This window comes from Oculina patagonica, chromosome 4, assembly GCF_052425735.1.
Source record: "Oculina patagonica isolate OP01 chromosome 4, crgOcupat, whole genome shotgun sequence".
NCBI lineage: Eukaryota > Metazoa > Cnidaria > Anthozoa > Scleractinia > Oculinidae > Oculina > Oculina patagonica.
The window spans coordinates 18,593,430-18,615,520 of record NC_135761.1 but is presented as its reverse complement, the minus strand read 5'-3'; the positions used below and the strand labels follow the sequence as shown (position 1 = coordinate 18,615,520).

The 22,091-nt window shown below is 39.9% G+C and overlaps 2 protein-coding genes and 1 long non-coding RNA gene across 5 annotated transcripts in view; all 3 read right to left on the bottom strand.

Annotated features, from left to right (window-relative positions):
- Positions 1 to 650: 650 nt before the first annotated feature.
- On the bottom strand, positions 651 to 6,039 carry LOC144651984 (uncharacterized). Its single transcript, XR_013570397.1, has 3 exons — positions 5,859 to 6,039; positions 1,706 to 1,767; positions 651 to 977 (listed from the first exon to the last, which is right to left on the bottom strand). It is a non-coding gene; the product is annotated as an uncharacterized LOC144651984 (long non-coding RNA).
- Positions 6,040 to 7,532: 1,493 nt separating this feature from the next.
- The window catches only part of LOC144651892 (uncharacterized), a 47,121-nt gene continuing 32,562 nt past the window's right edge, over positions 7,533 to 22,091 (bottom strand). For all 3 annotated transcript variants that reach the window (XM_078511954.1, XM_078511956.1, XM_078511955.1), the window contains exon 5: positions 7,533 to 7,662. The gene's annotated coding sequence lies outside the window, so the exon portion shown is untranslated. The remainder of the gene's footprint in view (positions 7,663 to 22,091) is intronic.
- Positions 7,607 to 20,884, bottom strand: LOC144648211 (uncharacterized). The gene is made up of 3 exons (XM_078507830.1): positions 20,696 to 20,884; positions 9,494 to 9,814; positions 7,607 to 7,960 (listed from the first exon to the last, which is right to left on the bottom strand). Exons 1-3 carry the CDS (start codon positions 20,882 to 20,884, stop codon positions 7,607 to 7,609), a joined length of 864 nt encoding a protein of 287 aa, XP_078363956.1.

Sequence of the window (22,091 nt, the reverse complement as noted above, 5' to 3'; positions counted from 1 at the left end):
GCACTACGCAGCACCCCGGCCAGGCCTCGAAACCGCGCCGTTCGACTCGGAGGCGAGTCTTTTACCACTAATCTTTTACCACTAGAATCTTTTACCACCTGGGTGGAGAGAGGCACTGTGAGCATTAAGTGTCTTGCCCAAGAACACTACGCAGCACCCCGGCCAGGCCTCGAACCCGCGCCGTTCGACTCGGAGGCGAGTCTTTTACCACTAATCTTTTACCACAGAATATTTTACCACTACCACTTGTACAGTGCTTTAATTTATTATTATGATTGAGCTTGTTTGCACTGAATCCAATTCTCCGGTCTGGAAGTGCAAATCACTATAATCAAAGATCGATCTTTGCAATTTTATTTCCGAAATGACAAGTTTAAAACTTCAAGATATAATGGCTATGTCAAGTCATCACATTTGTTGTTGTAGATTTAAGATTTTGTGTTTCATTTGGCATAAGATATTTTTTCCTCCCTTTTAGACGTAAATATTTAGCACATCCTTGGCTTTGAAAATGTCGCGGCTTGTCTATTTTTCCTTCTAGTAGAACCAGCTCCCTTTTCCTCCCTTAGTTTCGACACAGTTATTCTCAAATATATATACAGTTTTAGCCTAAAAGCGAGGAACAAAAATAGTAATCAAGCAGCCCGGATTGTCTGCGTGGCTTAGTTGTTTTAGTCCCAAAATGTCAAAACTATAAATACATTCCATCGCCACGTGGTCGGATCTATATGACCAAAATTAAATCATTACAATCAATGTTTACAAAGAAATGTCGATTGTGCTTAATATCTCAGAAATGAACATTTGACACGTAATTAACGCAAAAAAGATGTCACTTACCGTTTTGTAGGATGGCTGCTTCGTTTTGTTATCTGCTGTGGCGCAGTAAACCAACAATGACATCACAAACAGAGACAACAAGGAGATCATAGAGACTTTATGCGAAATGAAGGCCATTTCTTCTCAGTCACGATCAGCTGCGGAAAAAGTTTACAAAGAGCAGATTACTACTCAGTAAAATATAAGCGCATTTACGTAATGATGAAGGCATGGCCAAATTCAAACCCCATTTTCCTTTACAAACTGCGACAATCATTTTTTTTATTTACGAAAATAAGAGAAGATTATTTGGAATTTTGTTTTAATTATTTTTTGGTCTAATCAACAGCTAGACGACGGAGCAAGACTTTACGAGATGCTAGATTGCAAATGGACTGGATATAGTGGTGATATAAATGAGTAGGAATGTAACTCCTGGAGAATTTCCATTCAATAACCTTATTCCCTGTGTTATGATTTTCTTTTCCTTATTTCAAAACTGTTGATGAAATTTTGGATTTGAATCGACATTTTTTTCTGAAATTCTTGTGCACAGCTTCACATTTGTAGCAGAACCCACAAAAATTCCCGGTAACGCAGAAATATAAGAAAACCGTTCAAAAGTATACCTATCAGACATATAGGCATTTTGAAGCATCGAGTGATTTCTGTTTTAATCTAGGATTATATCGATCTTATTCAGTTTCTCTGGATAGCTCAATATTCCTACACAAATAATACGCAAATTATCTATATTGTGAGTGAGAAGGTTGAATTTGTGTTAGCTAAACAGGCCATTAAATTCTTATATTTTTCTTTACAGGCGATAGATCGTGAAGAACTGTTTTGTAAGTAACAGCAGCAATAAAATAGAAATTGGTCATACCTCAAAGGGTCTCAAAGCTCGAAGGGTCGCTTTTCTGTTCCAAGTACCTGTTGAACAACTCACTGTAAAGGAATGATAAGTAAGCTACGTGTACAATTGAGTTTTCAGCCTTTGTGTTGACTTTAGTTCGTGTTCGGACCAGTTTATTGTTGATAAAGAGCCAACTGAAGCTGTTACAAAAGAACATTACATCAGTGATAATGTTTATGACAGTTGCTTTGGTTTTATCCAATTAGAGCGAAGATTTTTAGTTCCTGTTCGTATACGTTGAAGCAAACAAATACAAAGTTATTTTCAGAGTAGGGATTATGCCGTAGTTTTTTTCTTTTCTTTTTTTACACAAGACCTCGCAGAGTTTTCCAGCTGGAAAAATGCAGATAATTTGGTAACTTTTTACCACAAGCAATTCTGGGGCCCTTTTTTCTTGTCTTCGAGGACTTACTAGTTCCTGACGGATATTAGTAAACGACTCTTGTTTCTCTATGTTAAGTTTGTCAATACAGACGACTTTGACTTGCTTGTCAAAAGGAAAGGTAGAAATGTATGGAAATCAGGTCATCTCTTTGTTTGTTCAACTGGATTTCGAAAACTGTTTTTATTAAGTATACATATATTTTAGATTGGAAACTTTGCTGATATTATGTTTTATTAGTAAAATAGGACTCTCCAAGGTGATCGAACCTTTTTCTTTACGAAGTTCATGGCTTTGCGGATGATTTTATCTAACGGGTTTGTTTGATGTCTGGCTTAATAAACATGCCGTGTACTACTATTCGTATTATTCAATATACGATATTTACTTTTTGCAACTGTTTATGAAAACGTTTCTTTTCGTGAATAAGTTAGAATCAGTCTACAGTAAGAACTCTATCTTGAAACAAGGAGCCACAATTCAATTGGCTGATTCCCTGATCCATTGTTGTGGATGTAACTCTGATCCACTACATTGAAAAAATTGGATTTTTTTGGAAATGTATCAAAGCAGAGCATAAGCATAAGTTAGTGCGTCTCTGTTAGTCAGCTAGAAGACTCTTGAGATACACTTGTGCTGCACGAAAAGAATATAAATAAATAATAATTGTGGTGGTCGTGTAGACTAAGAAGGAATGTGTAGGAATGCTTATTTAGAGAAACGTGGTTGTGAAATCATTCAGTGTCAATGTGTTTCAGTTAAATAATGCAAACCTAAATAATTTTGGACCACACATAAAAAATGTATACAAGCGTGCATGTAATAATTATGGATTTATGTGTCCGCGGTTAAAAATTAAATCTGTCAGTCAGTTCCATTTTCAAAGAGTCCTTCTCTATCTTGCAACGGCTTTATTTTGCCAAAGACCAGAAGTTCACTGAAAAATTCATAAAAAAAGTTTGCACCCATACCAGCAGTCAAACACTACACTGATGTGATCAGTTCATAAAATGGTATAAAACATTTATTTTTCCTCATGGTGCAGCAAATTGTAACGCTTTATTTTAGTTTAGCTCTACCTCTTATTAGTTGAACTACATAATGGCGAAATTTGGTGATGGTGATGTTAGTTCGCGTAAAGGCCGTTTTTTCTTCTTCTTTTTCTTAAAAATGTTAAACATCTTTTAACTTCCGGATCTCATGATAGATTTATTTACCGTACTAACAGAAAAATAACAGTTTTGTTGCGTGTAGACATGCAGCTGTGACGTGTTTTCGTTAGCCGTACATTTTAATTCAGTATTTGTCCACTGCAGGGACCATTTCGAAAGAATCACTCACCGAAAGGACATTTAAGCATGGAAGGGTTAAAATTAGATTTCTTAGTGTTGCCGCCAATTTGAGCTTTTGTAACGAAAATTAAAAAGCCATTGGTATACTCTAAAAAGAACTATCGCAATTCGGCTGTTATATCTTGAGAACTGAAAAGGCCTATAATATAATTCCCTTGTAGCTGGATCTGCTCCATTCCCTTATTGAAGTATTGCACCACCATAAGTTTCGAAAGTACCGCCCCTGAAAAAAGTGATAAAATTTCACGGTTGTTAACAGATCCTGAAAGTTACGACTCGCCGGAAATAACGACGCTCCAAAACAAGCGACCTTAAACCGCAACGTGACTTGTTGTAGGAAATTAAACAAAACAATCCTTCCCTTATTTTAAATTATGCAATATCAATATTTTTGGTTGCATTATTAGTTCGGCATGTACCCTTCTGTTTTGACCCCTGTTGGAGCACAGCGCAACAGTCAAAATTTGGCAGAAAAAGGATTCTCGTGGCCCTGCATGAAACAAATTAATATAAACCTCACGGTAGGCGGAAAAGGTCTTCTCGTAGTATAGATCAGTATTTCTACTATAAAAGTCTAAAATTGAATTAAATATAATTTAGCGGCTCTCTCTCCTTTTTAATCCAAGATAATTAATTCCCCTTTTAAAATTTTTCAAACTAATACTGGCAAATGATACTTTTTTTATCTCTTCGTACTTCAAGAGTAATTATATAAAAAACATTTTCTTTTTCTGAGAATTTGAAATGACAAAGGTTAACAAATCTTGTTTTGTCATGCTTGTAAACACAGACGGCTTTGACTTGTTTGTCGGTGGCCAAAGAGAAATTGTATTCAGCTCATTCATCCAAAGTTTGCCCAATTGTCACGAGGTCACCTCTGCATTACAAAAGGGTTGATCATAAAATGCCCATCAAAGTCTATATATATAATAACAGTTATCCAAAAAATGACGTTTCAAGACAATCGAATCTTTGGCTTTACTGATCAAAATTGTTCAGTCCCACGGGTTTGTTTGGTTTTCTTAAGGTTTTTCTATTTTTGTAATAATAAATATGTCATGCAATGTACACAACTGCGTTTAGTATAATTTCATTTTAACACAGTAAACTGCATGTTGCAATGTTTATTTTTTAAATTATTCGTGAAATCGTTTCTTTTCCCAAGGCTTAACGAATAAATTCAAGAATCCAGCCAATAGATTACTCCAGGCTTCGTATTGCCGGGGACTTGTACTTCCTATCGGTCTTTGAATGCATGCTTGAAATTTCTTCTTCTTTAGGGGACATGTATCCTGCTTGCTCCACTATATAATTAGACTAATTGGAAATTGCAATGCAACTCTCCAGGTTTTTAGCGAAATATCGAATATGTAATCTTGTGTTCCCGTTTTGTTTACTCTCGACATCCATAAAATTGTTCACCGCGCTTAGCTTTGGCTGCGCTCAAGCCGGGCGTTCACGAGTTTAGGCCGAATGATATTGAATGTGGCTTGCAGTTTCGAATTTATTCACGATCACCAATGCCACACCACCAGGTCGCTTAAGGGGTGCTTAGATACGAGAACAAAATAATTTCGGCTGAACGGTGAATATCCTGCCACAACTGCACATAAAACTATCTTGGAGATCGGAGTACGCTTTTATAATTGTCATCACGTGTTTGAAATTTTATTTGCTAAAAACTAATATCATGCGCGCCATAAGCATGTGCAACAGAATCTCTCTGTTGGTCGATATATTACGCAGCCCCGCAACATCAGCCTGAAATAGTAGAAGATGGTTGCAGAGGTAGAGAATAGATGACATTGTGATGGGAAATACACGACATTTACATTCTGGGGGGAGAGTGAGGCTCTTATTCAGTACAGTTGGTATCAGTTGACGAAAATTTCTATTACTCGAACTTACTGGGTTACTTCCTGTTTCTGGATATCGGTATCTATTGATCGCGTTCAGCAACGAAACAGCTGTTTGGTTGTAGCTAGTCAATTGCTAGTAGTTTATTCATTTGAGAGACGACACTCTTAATTCAGTTATGGGAAGTTCTAATAAGTCATTTCCAATTTCGAAATCAAACAAATTATCCAAATATTCATTTCACTGCAAGCATTTTGACTCTCTTTTGGTCAATTTTAGTATGCTGGGAACTGACTGTTCGCTTTTGACTGCGTTAGAATAAGAGGGTTGATCAGTTTGTAACTGGCCATCACCGAAGCCCACGATAACTTGATTATCAATGGCTTTTCATTTGACAGAGATGGCCACAGTATTTCTCAATTCACATTGTAACTCGCGTTTTGTCACTGTTTTATATGCGTGTCTTTTCCCCGGTTGATATAAATATCTCGATCCAATGATCCAATACACAATCAATGTTTCAGTTATTTACCTTTGCTCCACTGTACACCATCTTTCCACGTCGTGCCTCCTATTGACGAAGCATTAGCCACCGAATCCCTGGAACAGGCTAACATAGCATCTTTTGGAGAACGCTTGAATTCTTATCACACTGCAGAGTAAAACTGATTCAGAACCTTTGGTTAGTCTAACGATCTCTTTTTCAACAGTCATCGACGTAGTACCGAGGTGTATTCTACCTACTAACACGCGACATCGCGAATTCATGACGTCGCATCTTTTTCCCAGGGCCTTGATCGCACTATTTGCACGGTAATGGGAGAGCGCCTAAAGGACTAGGTCGAGTAGCCATTATTTTAAATCAAACTTCAAAATCATTGCAGGTTAATTAGAAGCCAATTCGTGCCAAAAATGACACTTGTGCGAATTCTGAAAAGTTAGTCCTGTTACACGGTTGGTACTGGCCTGGGAGTTTAATTTCCCCACAAGGGTTTTCTCGCTTTCAATTCAAGCATGTATGATCTTCACTGGTGATTATTTATCAGACAGGTGATTTTACGACATTTAATGGTAACCTACACGGCAAACCAGTTCTTACTTTTGCAACAGCTCATAACTTACGAACAACGATCAAAATAATGTGTGGAGGAGTATTGTTGGATTAAGGCTTGCGAGACGTGAGAGATTTTTGATTCTCTCAGTGCTGTTTTCAGCCGTCGAGGGCTTCATAGCCCAGGAAAAGCTGAAGAATCGTTGTCACATGGAGGATCAAACGCCTTTATCGCTTTGGTTACTACAGCCTGTAATAATGGCTTTTTACGTCTTTAACGCTGAGCCAAACCAAACCAGTGAAGTGACAGTGAGAATGGTGGAGTGACAGTCGTGCATCAGCTGTTGTTAAACCAAATTGACTTTGCTTGCTTGATGTACTTTACTTTCAAGCTAGTAATAAACTACATCAAACAAGGAAAGTAGATTTGAATCAACAACAAGTTTGACTCGCTCCACTTGTTTACAGTCTCTCTTAAAGTATGTAGAGAAAAATACTAAAAGTCTGCATAATTTTGAGAAGGTCTCTCAGTGGTCTTCGCATTCTATGAGATATTCCATCTTCACCTGAATAAGAAGCATGGATGTCGTGGAGTCAATCTGAGAGTTTCTTTTCACTACACTGGATAGGCTCTGTTCATTGGATGTAACAAGAAAGTTTCATTCGCTTGGTTCTCGCGTTTAATTTTCAAATATTAAAAAAAAAAATCTCTTGTTTTGTTTTTGACTAATGCCGTTTGCTCACAGAAAACTACAATTACTTTGATATTTGTACCAAAATATTAAAATACAGTGATTCGTTTATCTTAACTTTCTCCTGGCCCCGATTGTTCAATGGGCGGACAACGCTACCCACCGGATAATTACCATCCAGTGGATAGCGTAGTATGTTTTGTTAACAATTAACCACTGGAAAGCGATTTATCAGGTGGAAAGCGTTATTCATTCTTTGAATAACCAGGGCCTGTTCATTATCAGTTCTTTTTCTGGCTTTTCCTTGCGTTACATTTTGAACACACCCTTTGGCTGCAGCATAAAGAAAACTATTCGAGGATAGAACAAACAATCTACCATTTCTTTGACAATCTTCCTGCTTTTAATTAAACAGTAGACGTGAAAAAATTACAAAGCACACCCGGCAATAAGACGAACCACTCGTTACATAATTATGCAATTTATCACAGTTCCCTAATAAGCGTTTATGCAGGAATGGATGTTTTGTCTCGGGATCTAAGCCTGAGGCTTAGGAACTTCTTCAACAAAGATCCGGGACACTGAATTCCAGCCTGTGTGGGCGTCGACATTTCCATAACCTTTACAATTACCGACCCAGAATCCAACACGCACCTTGCCTTTGTGGATGTTGTTACAGTGCCCCTCAATGTGGCGGACACGGTGGAGATCTTTATTCTTTCCTGTCCGCATAAACACAATTCCGTCAATTGGCAGGGGAGCTGCACATTCAGCGCCGTTGAAAGTGAAATACCAGCGTTTGCAGCACATGTTACAGTCGTAGATTCTTAGAACACCAGTCCAGGAAACGTAAAGTGCTGTGTCAGAGAAGTTCTTGGTGAACATACAGTCCTGTGGAAAAATAATGATAAAGAAGAAGGAAATTTAAGAAATGAATAAATAGTTCTCTGACAATCCCCATTTGTTCTAAGAGATATAAAAAACTCTTTGACCCTTTTTCATTCATTTATCAGGTAACACATCAATAATAATACCATTAGTAAGTTGCGTTTTCGCAAAGTGATGATACTATCCTTGCCCTCGGTGTTTACTTCTCATATGACGTAAAAGGAGTTGAGCAACCCAGCGTACATTTATTTGTTGATTTTCCAGTAGCTGTCCCTTTCTGGTCAGAGTTTACACATTTGCATTCTTCTCTTTGCACGAAAAACCCCATTCTTTAATACTAAATATGAGATAATGTTTGAATCAACAAGTTTTTGGAAGTTGATTGTATAATGAAATTAAACGCTAAAAAATTGGAACGACGTTTCGACCGTTCGACGGTCATTTTCAAGTTAGGTGTTAGAATAAAATTACATGTGTAAATATAGTAAAAGCGCTAAAATATGTACATACAAACAATAGACAATAAGAATAAAAAGGCTAAAAATGGCTAAAAAATAACTTTGTGCGAATGGCATGCATAGTTGTAAAAGATATAATTAAAAACGTAAAGCAAGCGAATAAGACGACGAGAATAGGAACATTAAAATACCTAAAAATATCTAAACAAATAATTTCGCGCGGAGCGAGTCACTCTGTTTGTTAAGTTTCGGTTTCAGAAGTCTAATAAAAAGCATTTCAAAAATCAAACAGTCAAGCTTGCTTTGGCACTTTCTTAAAATCTTAAAATTCTTCTCGATGTTGTGTGGCTCCTTTCCATGTTGCTCTTTCACGTGATGTCCGATAGACGATCCTTTGTGTTCTTCGATGCGCTGGTGCAAGTGTCGACAAGAATAGCCGACGTAATCTGCATCACACAGATCACACTGATAATAATAAACAGCGCTTTTTGTTGGTTTGAGATAATGTTTGGTGTTTTAAAACCATTTTATTGAACCCTTAGCCATCTTAATCTCACTGGATAATACTGTCTTTATACTTCTTTACTAAACGAGAGTATATACAGTTTGTGGATTTCACCGCCCTTGTGCAGGAAAAAAAAGAACTTGAAAAAATACATCGTGATATATCTTTCGTAAAGAAATGGCCTTGTATATCAAAAAATAAAATAATTTTCTAATTATAGTAAAGTACTGTCTTCAAGGATTGCTTAATTAAGGACAATTTAGTCAGTAATATTGAAATAAAATATTAATGTAATGAAGGGTAAAAATAAGCATTGTATAGCGTAATGTGTAAAATAGCAAAAATGTTGAATGTATGTAATCTGTAGGGTGTTTTTAATCAAAAAAATAAAGTGAGACATAAAAGCAGTCTAGATTTCCCAAGTCAGTCACATCAGGATCAGGATGAGCGTATACGCTGTTTTACTCCTTCCAGCAAAGCATCTTTAACGTACCCGATGGTTGCAAAGCTGTGAATCTGCACATGAACCTATTTGTGTGGAAACCTTTTTGTAGGTTAAAAAAAAACAGCCACCTTGATCAGACCATGGTCTTTGCTGTCATCCAAGTTATTCCACGCGCACTCTTTCCAGTTCTTATAAGGCATCGCACCGACAGGAGTCCCGGGCATCCCACTCGTTCCACTCTCTCCACGCTGGCCCTTTTGACCAGGAGGGCCCTGGGCGCCTGAGTCTCCTTTAGAACCATCCTTGCCATTGATACCAGGAGATCCCTGGGGTCCAGTCTTCCCTGGGCTTCCCTGGTCATCTTTTGCTCCCTCACGGCCTGGTACCCCAGGAGACCCAGGCCTGCCGTGCATACCAGGAAAACTATGTAAAAAACAGTAAGCTGATCCCTACGGCAAAGAGACGAGATTGAGAAAAAAAGAAAATTAACAGTTGTAAGATTATATTTACCGGATATTTTGCTTTGAAAAAGAAACTTTCTACCACCATAACAGAAAGGACCAGGCCGCTGGTTTGGAATTAGAAGTAAAATCTGAGATATCCATAACAAAAAATTTGACCAACGTCAGATAAAGAAAAATAAGTTACTTCGATCTGATTGGGTGTATTGCTATGCATGCGCATTAGAACCAGGAGAACCAGGAGAACCAGGAGAACCAGGAGAACCAGGAAAACCATGAGAGCCAGGAGAACCACGAGAACCAGAAGAACCAAGTAAACCACGAGAACCACGAGAACCACGAGAACAAGGAGAACCACGAGAACCACGGGAACCAGGAGAACCAGGAGAACCACGAGAACCAGAAGAACCAGGAGAACCTGCAGAACCACGAGAACCACGAGAACCACGAGAACCACGAGAACAAGGAGAACCACGAGAACCACGAGAACCACGGGAACCAGGAGAACCAGAAGAACCAGAAGAACCAGGAGAACCTGCAGAACCACGAGAACCACGAGAACCACGGGAATCAGGAGAACCAGAAGAACCAGAAGAACCAGGAGAACCTGCAGAACCACGAAAACCACGAGAACCACGAGAACCAGGAGAACCACGAGAACCAAGAGACACTGCAGAACCAGGAGAACCAGGAGAACCACGGGAACCAGGGGAACCAGGAAAACCAGGAGAACTAGGAGAACCACGAGAACCAGAAGAACCAGGAGAACCAGGAGAACAGGAGAAAGAAGAAAGAAGAACAAGGAGAACCGGCAGATCCAGGAGAACCAGGTGAACCACGAGAACAACGAGAACCAGAAGAACCACGAGAACCAGGAGAACCACGAGGACCACGGGGACCAGGAGAACCACGAGAACCAGGAGAACTAGGAGAACCAGGGGCGTAGCCAGCCTATAGGCCCGTAGGCCCGGGCCTACAAATTTTTCCACCAATGTGTGATTACAAAAAATTCAGACTAAAACTCTCATGAACTCTTTCAAGATAAATTGAAAGCAATTTATAACGTACCATAGCATTATTTATTTTTTTCTTTGTTCGTGAGCGGGCGGTATTCTACAAATCCTGCGATCTGATTGGTTCCGGGAGCGGGCGGTATTCTCCAATCCGGACCGCTCACAGCGGGCGGTATCCGTTGCGAGATGAATCGTCGAGTGTGTTTTCCGCGCGAAATTATTTGATTTTGCAGCGTTGTACGAAAAAACACATGAAAGATTTGCTCAGCAAAATCGAAATAGCCGCTCACCAACTGTTGTAAATGCGAAAAGACAGAATAGAAGTGGAATTAAAGGCCTCGAAGTTCTTCTAAAGGCGAGTGTTGATTTTGTTTATAGACAAATTAAGTTCTAATTAATAGTTTGTTGAGTTTGTGGTTGTTTGTGAATTTTGCAATCATTTTCACGCCATAACGATAAGCTGCGCCGGTTTTAAGCTTCAATTTTGAGTACAAACTGTCTTTTTATCGGCCCCTTCTTTGCCAAAACAAAACACTAGTTGCCATCATTCAAGAAAATGAGATTCGTTAATTAAAAACAGCCAAAATAATTCTCACAATATTGTGCCGTACGTCCAAACTTCGCATTTCATTCAGTTTCACTTTCGCACTGTTTATCACAAAATAATTATGCTGGGAATCAACGCAGAGCTTATTGATTCGTTAAATACAAGTGTGTATAGCTATACCGAAACTGTCTTTCCGTCAGATAGTATTTTTTTTGTCGGAGAAATTCCCCTCGGTCTTGGAACCGCCAAGACCTCGGTATCCAAGACCTCGGGCACAGTTTTTTCCAGTACGGACCTCCCGGCTGGTGAGTAACCTATATATATATTTCACAACTACTCTCTCGCGATGAGATCAAGGCTCATTTAGCAAGTGAAAGTTTTAGAGCCTTTTGGACTGGCAAGATGACAGGCAACCGCACAATGGCATGCGCCGTACAAGACAAGAGTGTTTATTTTGGAATGAGTGAAATCTGGCGCTATTCCCTCCTACCAAATGTTATAATTTAGGTGCTGTGAAATACATATAACATCAGCAGAAAGCAAAGGAGAAAGCTTTTTTCAGCAGGGATTTCAATAAAATCCGGTCACCGGCAGCACACCGATGCCTATTGGGCCTTTTACTGCGGTCTGTTGAGATTTCCTTTATAGCATTTGCATCTGAAAATCATCGACAGCCCTTTTTTTCTGGGAATTGCATTTCCGAGCAACTGTATTTCAAATTTCTCTTGGAGAGGGGGGGAGCATGCACCCGGACCCCCCTAGGGCCCATTTTGAGCTTACGGTCGTCTTCTACACCATTGGAGGCCTAATACGAAAGATATCATCACCCCCCTGCCCCCCCCCCCCCAACAACCCTTTTTGGAGAGTCGATCCAAAAAAAACTTCCTTCGCCCCAACTCCGTTAAAAAGCGGTCCAAAAACAGGCCTACAACTTTTCAAAAAGCTGGCTACGCCCCTAAGAACCACGAGAACCAGAAGAACCAGGAGAACCAGGAGAACCAGAAGAACCAGGTTAACCAGGAAATCCAGGAGAACCAGGAGAACCAGTAGAACCAGCAGAACCAGGTTAACCAGGAAACCCAGGAGAACCAGGAGAAGCAGGAGAACAGGGAAACCAGGAGAACCAGTAGAACCAGGAGAGACAGAAAACCACGAGAACCACGAGAACCAGAAGAACCACGAGAACCACGAGAACCACAAGAACCAGGAGAACCAGGGGAACCAGGAGAACCAAGAGAACCAGGAGAACCACGTGAACCAGGAGACAAGGAGAACCAGGTGAACCAGTAGAACCAGGAGTAACGGTATATCCAGGAGAACCAGGTAAACCAGGAGAACCAGGTGAACCAGAAGAACCAGGAGAACCAGGAGAACCAAGTGAACCAGGAGAACCAGGAGAACTAGGAGAACCGGCAGATCAAGGAGAACCAGGTGAACCGGCAGATCAACCAGAACCCGGAGAACAAGGAGAACCACGAGATCCAGAAGAACCAGGAGAACCTGCAGAACCAGGAGAAGCAGGAGAGCCAGAACAACCACGAGAACCAGAAGAACCAGGAGAACCACGATAACCACGAGAACTACGAGAACCACGAGAACCAGCTGAACCACGGGAACCAGGAGAACCGCGAGAACCAGAAGAACCACGTGAACCAGCAGACAAGGAGAACCACGTGAACCAGTAGAACCAGAAGTAACGACATATCCAGGAGAACCAGGTAAACCAGGAGAACCAGGTGAACCAGAAAAACCAGGAGAACCAAGTGAACCAGGAGATCAACGAGAACCCAGAGAACAAGGAGAACCACGAGATCCACAAGAACCAGGAGAACCTGCAGAACCAGAAGAACCACAGAACCACGAGAAACACGGGAACCAGGAGAACCACGAAAACCAGGAGAACTAGGAGAACCACGAGAACCAGAAGAACCAGGAGAACCAGGAGAACCAGGAGAACCAGCAGAACCAGAAGAACCAGGTTAACCAGGAAACCCAGGAGAACCAGGAGAACCAGGTTAACCAGGAATCCCAGGAGAACCAGGAGAACCAGTAGAACCAGCAGAACCAGGAAACCCAGCAGAACCGGGAGAACCAGGAGAATCAGGAGAGCCAGAAAAACCACGAGAACCAGAAGAACCACGAGAACCACGAGAACCAAGAGAACCATGAGAACCACGGGAACCAAGAGAACCAGGACAACCAGGAGAACCACGTGAACCAGGAGACAAGAAAAACCAGGTGAACCAGTAAAACCAGGAGTAACGATATATCCAGGAGAACCAGGTAAACCAGGAGAACCAGGTGAACCAGAAGAACCAGGAGAACCAAGTGAACCAGGAGAACCAGGAGAACTAGGAGAACCGGCAGATCCAGGAGAACCAGGTGAACCGGCAGATCAACGAGAACCCGGAGAACAAGGAGAACCACGAGATCCAGAAGAACCAGGAGAACCTGCAGAACCAGGAGAACCACGAGAACCACGAGAAACACGGGAACCAGGAGAACCACGAGAAACAGGAGAACCACGGAAACAAGGAGAACCAAGAGAACCAGGAAAACCAGGAGAACCACAAGAACCACGAGAGCCAGGAAAACCAGGAGAACCAGGTGAAGCAGAAGAACCAGGTGAACCAGGAGAAACAGGAGAACCAGGAGTCCACGAGAACCAGGAGAGCCACGGGAACCAGATGAACCAGGAGAACCACGAGAACCAGGAGAACCACGAGAACCAGGAGAACCACGGAAACAAGGAGAACCAGGAGAACCAGGAGAACCACGGGAACCAGGAAAACCAGGAGAACTACGAGAACCAGGAAAACCAGGAGAACACAAGGGGAACCACGAGAACCACGAGAACCACGAGAACCAGGAAAACCAGGAGAACCAGGTGAAGCAGAAGAACCAGGTGAACCAGGAGAAACAGGAGAACCAGGAGATCCACGAGAACCAGGAGAGCCACGGGAACCAGGAGAACCAGGAGAACCACGAGAACCAGGACAACCACGGAAACAAGGAGAACCAAGAGAACCAGGAAAACCAGGAAAACCACGAGAACCACGAGAACCACGAGAACCACGAGAACCGCGAGAGCCACGAAAACCACGAGAACCAGGAGGACCACGAGAACCGGCAGATCCAGGAGAACGAGGAGAACCAGGAGATCAACTCAAAGGAAACTTTTTCAGAGCTCTTTAAAAAGACTATTATCAGACAACAGACACGTATGCATATAACTTTTTTTTTTCTGATTAACAGGGATTGCTTTGTTAGGATGGTTTGCTCATATCATTTATCAAAATGTTATTTACCAACTTTATCGATGAAGTTCAGCTGTAGATTTTTTGTAGATTTTTTTGTCTTTGAACGCCGATCAATATTTAAATTGTTAATTCGTGTCCGTTTATTAATTTGTTTGCCACGTTATATCAATTTGTTTACTTTGCGTATTTACTGAGATATAATTACGTGTGAGTGTGATTTTTCCAACTCTTTCTTGTCACGCACGGCCATTTACCGGTCCTTTTGGACCGGTAGCGCGAAAATTCCTAGAAAATTTGCCTTACTTCCGTTTTCCTCCAAATTTAGAGAACAGGAAGCTGATATGATTAGCCAATTACAGAGCGATTTTGGGCCAAGACACTTGAATGTGCCTTACATGACCAATTTTTCCAAGCGAAAAAAAAATTTCAACATGGCGGACGTGAATACGGAATCAGTCGAATGAATTTAAACAGCTTTTAAAAGCCGGTGAAGATGGTTTTTGAGAAGGAAGTTGATCCAGAAGGTTTTTCAAGTCTCAAACAAAGTTATTTGGACAGTTAGCTCGAAATTCGAAGCGAAAAATTGAGGTAAATGATCTTTTATTTTGCTTCGCACATGTTTGTGTCTGTTTGCGATATGAGCACATGTTGTTCAAAATGCGCCAAAAAACCGTTCGGATCGCCGTTTTATTACGTTTAGAAACTCGCCTTTATCATAAACAATTTGTCCTTTGTCGAATTTGGGAATGTAAAGCTCAATTTCTTTGATAATCACTCGTTTTGTAGGGATTATGCAGCCGTGAGTAGCCGCACGTAACTTGAGCTCTGATAAGTCGTTGCCATGGAAACTGAAATGCGATCCTTCTGTTTACGTAAGAAAAAAAATTAATAATTAATTCCCTGTTTGGAATTTTTTCATCCGGTTTTCGGCACCAATTTTGTCTTAGAATACGGAAAATGATTACTTGGACCTTAAAATTTACCCAGTGGAGCGTTTTTGCACTATTTCAGTTTTGCCTAAATTTTGTGACTTATTTTTACTGATTTTTTGTGATTCAGAATTTTTTTTTGAAACGTTTTAAGTATCCATGAAGGAGATTATATTTTTTCTTGATAGCATATTTTGTGCCCTTTCAAATGAGATATTGGAGACTTTATAGCTGTAAATACTTTTGGAGTTATTAAATAAAACGTGCGACATGGTCAATTTTGCATTATTTTTGATGTGACAACAAGGACGCGACTGCCCTTTTCAGATGTAGTAGGTAGTGATACTTTGTTTTTCGTCTTTGTTAAAATGCCCCATTCTACAGTACTAAAGAAACAATTTTGTGTGAGTTCGTCAGATTAGTAAAAAAAATTAAAAGAACTTTGCCTTCTATGAAGAAAAAAACATTTCGTATCTTGCACACTACTTTAGCTGAGAGAAATTATTTGTCACAACTATGAGAACATGGCGCCTGTATTTATTGTTCAAGATTAAACCTGAATAAATGCTTTTAACGATGAATTAAAAAACAGGTTGTGTTTATAAACCTGAATCACGATACGCCGTCAATATATTTTTGATCCAATATTTTTAACTTTGCTTAGTCATGCGTTTTTGCTAACTCACTTTTGAAAAGGTAAAGAAATTTAACTCAAAGGAAACTTTTTCAGAGCTCTTTAAAAAGACTATTATCAGACAACAGACACGTATGCATATAACTTTTTTTTTCTGATTAACAGGGATTGCTTTGTTAGGATGGTTTGCTCATATCATTTATCAAAATGTTATTTACCAACTTAATCGATGAAGTTCAGCTGCAAGTAGCTAGTCATGCAACATTTCTTCACTAGAAAAGTAAAATTAGATGCTGGGAAGCCTAATTAACAATCAGTAAAAATTCAAGTTTCAAATGATTTCATTATTTCTAGGAACATCGATGAGAGCTGGCGAGTTGCAATACAAATGTGGCGATGCACGCACTGACTTCTTAGTGTTGTAAATAACTTGATTATCGACCGGGAGTGCGTACATATATCGAACGTATAATACAGTAAATGTCTTGTTAATTTCTGGAAACATAGTACACATTTTTAAAACATGCATCTAGGAAGGGTATCTTTCGTGTTTCGATTCCCACTCACTGTCCTCAGGACAGTTTGAGCTACAGGTACTTCTCTTGTTCTCCGCTTGTTCTTCCTCTTCCTCTGTTCGTGTGGATTCGATGTGTTAAATGGGATAAAGTCTTCCACGGTGGACATCACTTAGGTAAATCTAAAACTGAGTGTCATTCCCCCTCTATATCCCAAAACAACAGTGTCTAAAAGGAAAAATGTAGAAGAGTATTTTATGTATAATATAACAAATGATTCAAACCCTCGTGAGTTATATGAATAGACAATAGACGTGGATTGCTTTATTATCGTAAATCAACAAATTCAATTTGAAGCGACAAAATTCAAAACTACAAAATGTGTTTCCCCAGTTTGCTCTTTGGTCTTTTTTTAAGGCATATGCTTGGCTAAAACCTGATTCTTTGGTAATACGTAAGTGGATTATGACTCCAGAAGACGAATGTTTGTCTTAGAAAGGCCACAATATTTATGTGTTTACTTGCAACGCATTTATCCAAAATGTTACTAACGTTAAGCTTAGGTCGCTTGCGGGCAGGAAATTCCGTGTTTTCGCAGAATAATGCATGATAGCTACATGTTTCTTTCACCCTAACAATAAAACGAAGAATTTTGAGGTTTCTTGTACCGATTAAATATATTTTTAGTTTAGAAAACGAGACAGTTTTGATCACGCCACACAAAAAGCCAGTTGATCGTCTCATTGGGATTTGTGATTGGCAGACTGAACAGTTCGTTATATAGGATTTAGCCTTTTTGGAACTTTTACGTTATCGTGATTCCACTTGCTTAGCAAACTGATATATTTTGACCACTTTAAGAAAGCGGCTTCATAGTAAATAAATTTGGAAGACATGCCGATTATCCCACTTATTGTTTCTTCCAGCTGAGTCATTTGATATTTAGTGTTTTTGGTCTGGGTGGATTAAGTATTGGTTTTTTGGTCCCAACAACAAAAAATACAATTCTTTTTGAGGTATCATCTACAAAAAACAAAATGATTTCTGGTACTGGGATCATTTGCGTCCCAATTATTTCGAGGATCATTTGCAGGGCCTTTTAGATATCGTGATTCAACTGGAAGGCAAACTGCCATTTTTTGACAACCTTGAGAACATGCCGTCTGTGTACATAACGATTATTCGATTTATGTGCTGTGATTATGTTTACAAACATAAATCCACATCGTCTTTGTTCAATCTGCAATGGCAACCATTTAATTATAAGTAAACTTTGTTTTCGGTATCATCAACGCAAATGGACCTAAAGTGATCTTTTATTGCCTGTAAGGGATGAAAAATTTCCATATCTGGGCAACAAATTGATGCGTCTGTTTATCGACTGAAAAAATAATCGCCAAATAATTAAAATTGGACCTACTTGGAACATGCCTGTATCTCCTTCGAACAAGTTTAGTTGCAAACACAAAAATGTAAGTCTAGTTTTCAATTTATTGTTATTGCCTTTTCTTTTTCATAAAATAGAGCAAATACGAAAAAAGGTTTTTGTTCGTTTTCAAATGATTTCATGAAGTTACTGCTGCGCAGCGAGGCGAAGCAGCTTATAATTACTAATCCATATGTGCATACCGTATTTGCGCTTATAAATTTTTCGCGTCTCAAGTGCGGCGCTTATTCGAGGGCGGCGCTTATTTGAGGGCGGCGCTTATTTAAAATTTGGACGCCATAAAGAATCTGATCTTTTGATTGTCAGGCTTCGTCTCTTGCTGAAGAAAGAAGTAACGCTAGCTGTCTTGGCAAAGTTCACGGCCTTCACAACATTTACAGAGCTGCGTATTGCAAAAATGTTGGATAGAAGAACTAATGGGCGTGCGGTAAAACAATAACATATATGAACTGCAAAACATCTCTTTTTCCAAGTTTGTTTAAGAGTTGCTTTGTAGTGCTGTTACTAGTTAAACGGAATTCCTCAAATAAGCGCCGCATCGGGACTGCGGCGCTTATTCGGGGGCGGCGCTTGTTATCTTTTTTGTCCCAAATGCGGCGCTTATTGGAGGGCGGCGCTTATTCGAGTAAATACGGTAGGCGTACGAGGCGGGGGGGGGGGAGGGCGAGGGGGGCTGCAGCCCCCCCCCCCCCAGTGCCAAAATTTTTCGTGCAAAACGCTACGAATTCGGGCAACAAGCCAGAGAAAAAATAGAAAATAAGCAGACAAATCTCAAAATTACAATCAAAACGAATTATATCAACAGAAAAAAAAATTGGAAATATACCGAACTTTGTGGTTTAAAAGTCCAAATTTCTCATTAATCTGCTTTCGTTTCCTCTTGCAAATTGCTATAATCATATTCGATTCTCTCGCAAATTCTGCACGATTCAGCTGCAATCAGCTTTTCCATTATTTGAACGTTTGCGAGCGGTGGACCCAAAAACAAAGCTGCGATACAGTTACAAATGTAAGAAAGCTAATGCTTTTGACTCAAATGAGCTCAAAACTTTCAACAATATGTTTCAACCCGTTCATCTTCTAAATGTTTCACGCATTTTAAATAACTTTCAAGTAGGGGAAAAACAATGTAAATTGCCTTCCAAAAATACTTTTATTTTTGCTGAACTAAAGTGAATAAATAAATATTTCCGAAGAAAAAGGATTCAGTGCATTGACATCTTTGGCAACGTCACGAGATTGATTTAACGCACGTTCTGTTGTTCATTTCGTATGCCTGTTTATTCGGCTTTCAACCCATGCCATTTTTTTTTTCGGGCAACAAGGTCTGCGCCCCCCCAGGTCCGAAGGTGTCCGTACGCCTATGCATATGTGTACGTATGCGCGAGAGTTTTACAATTAGCTGTTTTCGCTACGGGAAATCCTCCGGGCTTGTTTTCGCACGCGATCCGCCTCGTTTTCAGCGTTTTCACGAACGGCCGTTTTATATGGCATCCTGGCGATAAACTTGCATGAAAGAATCCCTCGGCGTCGTATTCCATCAATGAAATATTTATGTCAAATCGTGGAGGTAGAAATATAGACTACATTTTATTTTATTGTATGTGTTCGGCAGCTTTAATTCGGAGCAGTTGTTAAGCAGTTCACGAATAAATATTGACTGTGTTCTTGGACTTATCGGTTGTTATTAATGTGAATTGCTATTGTTTAATTAATTAAAGAGAAGGCACTCTTAATTCGAGTATGACCGGTTCCAATCTTTGAAATTAAACTTAACTAATTATCTAATCATTCATTTCGCTGCAGTGAGTGTTACGTTGATTAGTTACTGTTTCGTTTTGCGACTGGTCATCATCCAAGTCTGAGATAACTCGATTATCAATGGCATTTCACTTGACAGCTAGTCAACTCGTGATGTCAGTGTTTACCTGTCTCGATCCTTTATCACCTCACAAATTATTCACCATTAGCTTAGACGTTGTTACCTTGAAGGGTGCTCTTGTGGTCACTTTGTTCACTTAATGCAATTTTAGCTTCAGTTGTTTACCTTTATTCCACTGTCCGCCATTTTTTACGTCGTGTCGCCTATTGACGTAACATCAGCCATCGAATGCGTGGAAGAGAAGCGTCTTTCGAGGAATGCGTGATTTTTTTATTATTATACTGCATCCAGAGTAGAACTGATTCAGAAACTTTGGTTGGTCAAACGATTCCTTTTCAGCGTTCACCAATCCACGAGACATCGTGAATATATGACGTCAAATTCTGTAAAAATAGGCCATTTCCGAGTTACCTCTGGCCTCTGTTTTAAAACGAGTCTACGCGCGAAACCATCGCAGCGTGTGTACACGTCTGCGACAAGTCGCTGCGACAAAATTTAAATTAACCAATGAGAAAGCGCCATATTGAATTGGAAAACTAGTTCACATTCCCACTCTTTCAAATTCGCTGTTTGTGCACCGAACAAACGCCTTGTCACAGCGACTTGTTTTGAAGCAGTACACACGGAGCGACTTGAACAGACCATGATCTTTTTCATCATCAAGTTTTTCCATGCGCACTCTTTCCAGTTCTTGTAAGACATCGCACCAGGAGTCCCGGGGATTCCACTTGTCCCAGTCTCTCCGCGCTCTCCTTTTTGTCCGCTCGGACCCTGGATACCAGGTTCTCCCATTGGTCCTTGCAATCCTGGAGGTCCTATTGGTCCACCCATTCCCGGGGTTCCCTGATTTCCGTCACGACCATCACGTCCGTCCCGTCCGGGTGTCCCTGGGGAATCAGGCTTGCCATGTGTACCGGGTTGACATGCACAATAGAAGGGTGATCACTGATTGGTCAAACAAGAGATTGACCATTCAACTACAAAAAAAAAACAGTTATCTGTTCTGTCGGGTTACCAATACTGTGCCGGCTTGTAATAAGGTGTGCTCTTAAGAAAGTCTGCCCTCTTGTAGGACGATTCGCGTAAGGCTCAACTGGATTTTTTAGGGGTAAAACCGCTCAAGTTGGAGAATCGTGTTTCATACAAATTAATTTTTTGTTAAAGTCGTGCACGTGGTTATTAAAGTTGAAAACAATAACTGTGAGTAAAGAGGGCACAAAATCGGCAAAAAATAGTACATAGGCGGCCAAGTTTTATTACCTTAAATGCTTTCAATAAGCTTGCAACTTGCAAGCCATATCAATTGATGACAAATCTCGAGGTCACCAAATTTATTATCAATTTTGCAGGCATAGACCAAATAATATACAAAAATGGCAACAAGTGCACCGGCACGCACGCTCATCAAATTCGTTTCCCCGCTCTCATAGAAATTGTTCAAAATTTGCTAACATCGAGAAGGCTATGTGTGGAACAAGCTCCTTTGAGCATTTGTTTAATAAGTAAATCTACACCGATGATTCCCACTCTATCACACACGGGATTTGCTAAGGTCATGATCATGAGCTCGCTTTTCAATTGGAGATTGTTTTTATTCGTTTTTCTCAGTCTTTCCAAAGAAAATGTGCTGTTATTTTTTAATTTGTTTCTTTTATTTCTGACGTACAAAATTACTTTGAACTTGAAGGAACCTCAAAATAACAGCTTCTTAAGCGAATCGCTAAAAAAAGGACTGAAGATCACAAAATTATTAAATGTGGTGGTTAAGACGTGAGGAATCGGAGATCAAGACGGATTACGAAATTAGGCAATATTTTCAAGATGTGCCGCCGTTACGTAGCTCCTTTAAAAATTACTCACGTAACTACGCAACTAGTATTTCATTAAACTTCAGTTTTTCTTAAGCTCATTCTTATTTCCCTTTTCTGGCTTTTCTTTGCGTTACATTAAGAACAATGTTAAAAAAAATGCACATACTATGTACGTATCCGAAATAGGACAGAGAAAAAAAAAAAAGCAAAATAACACACATAGGTCT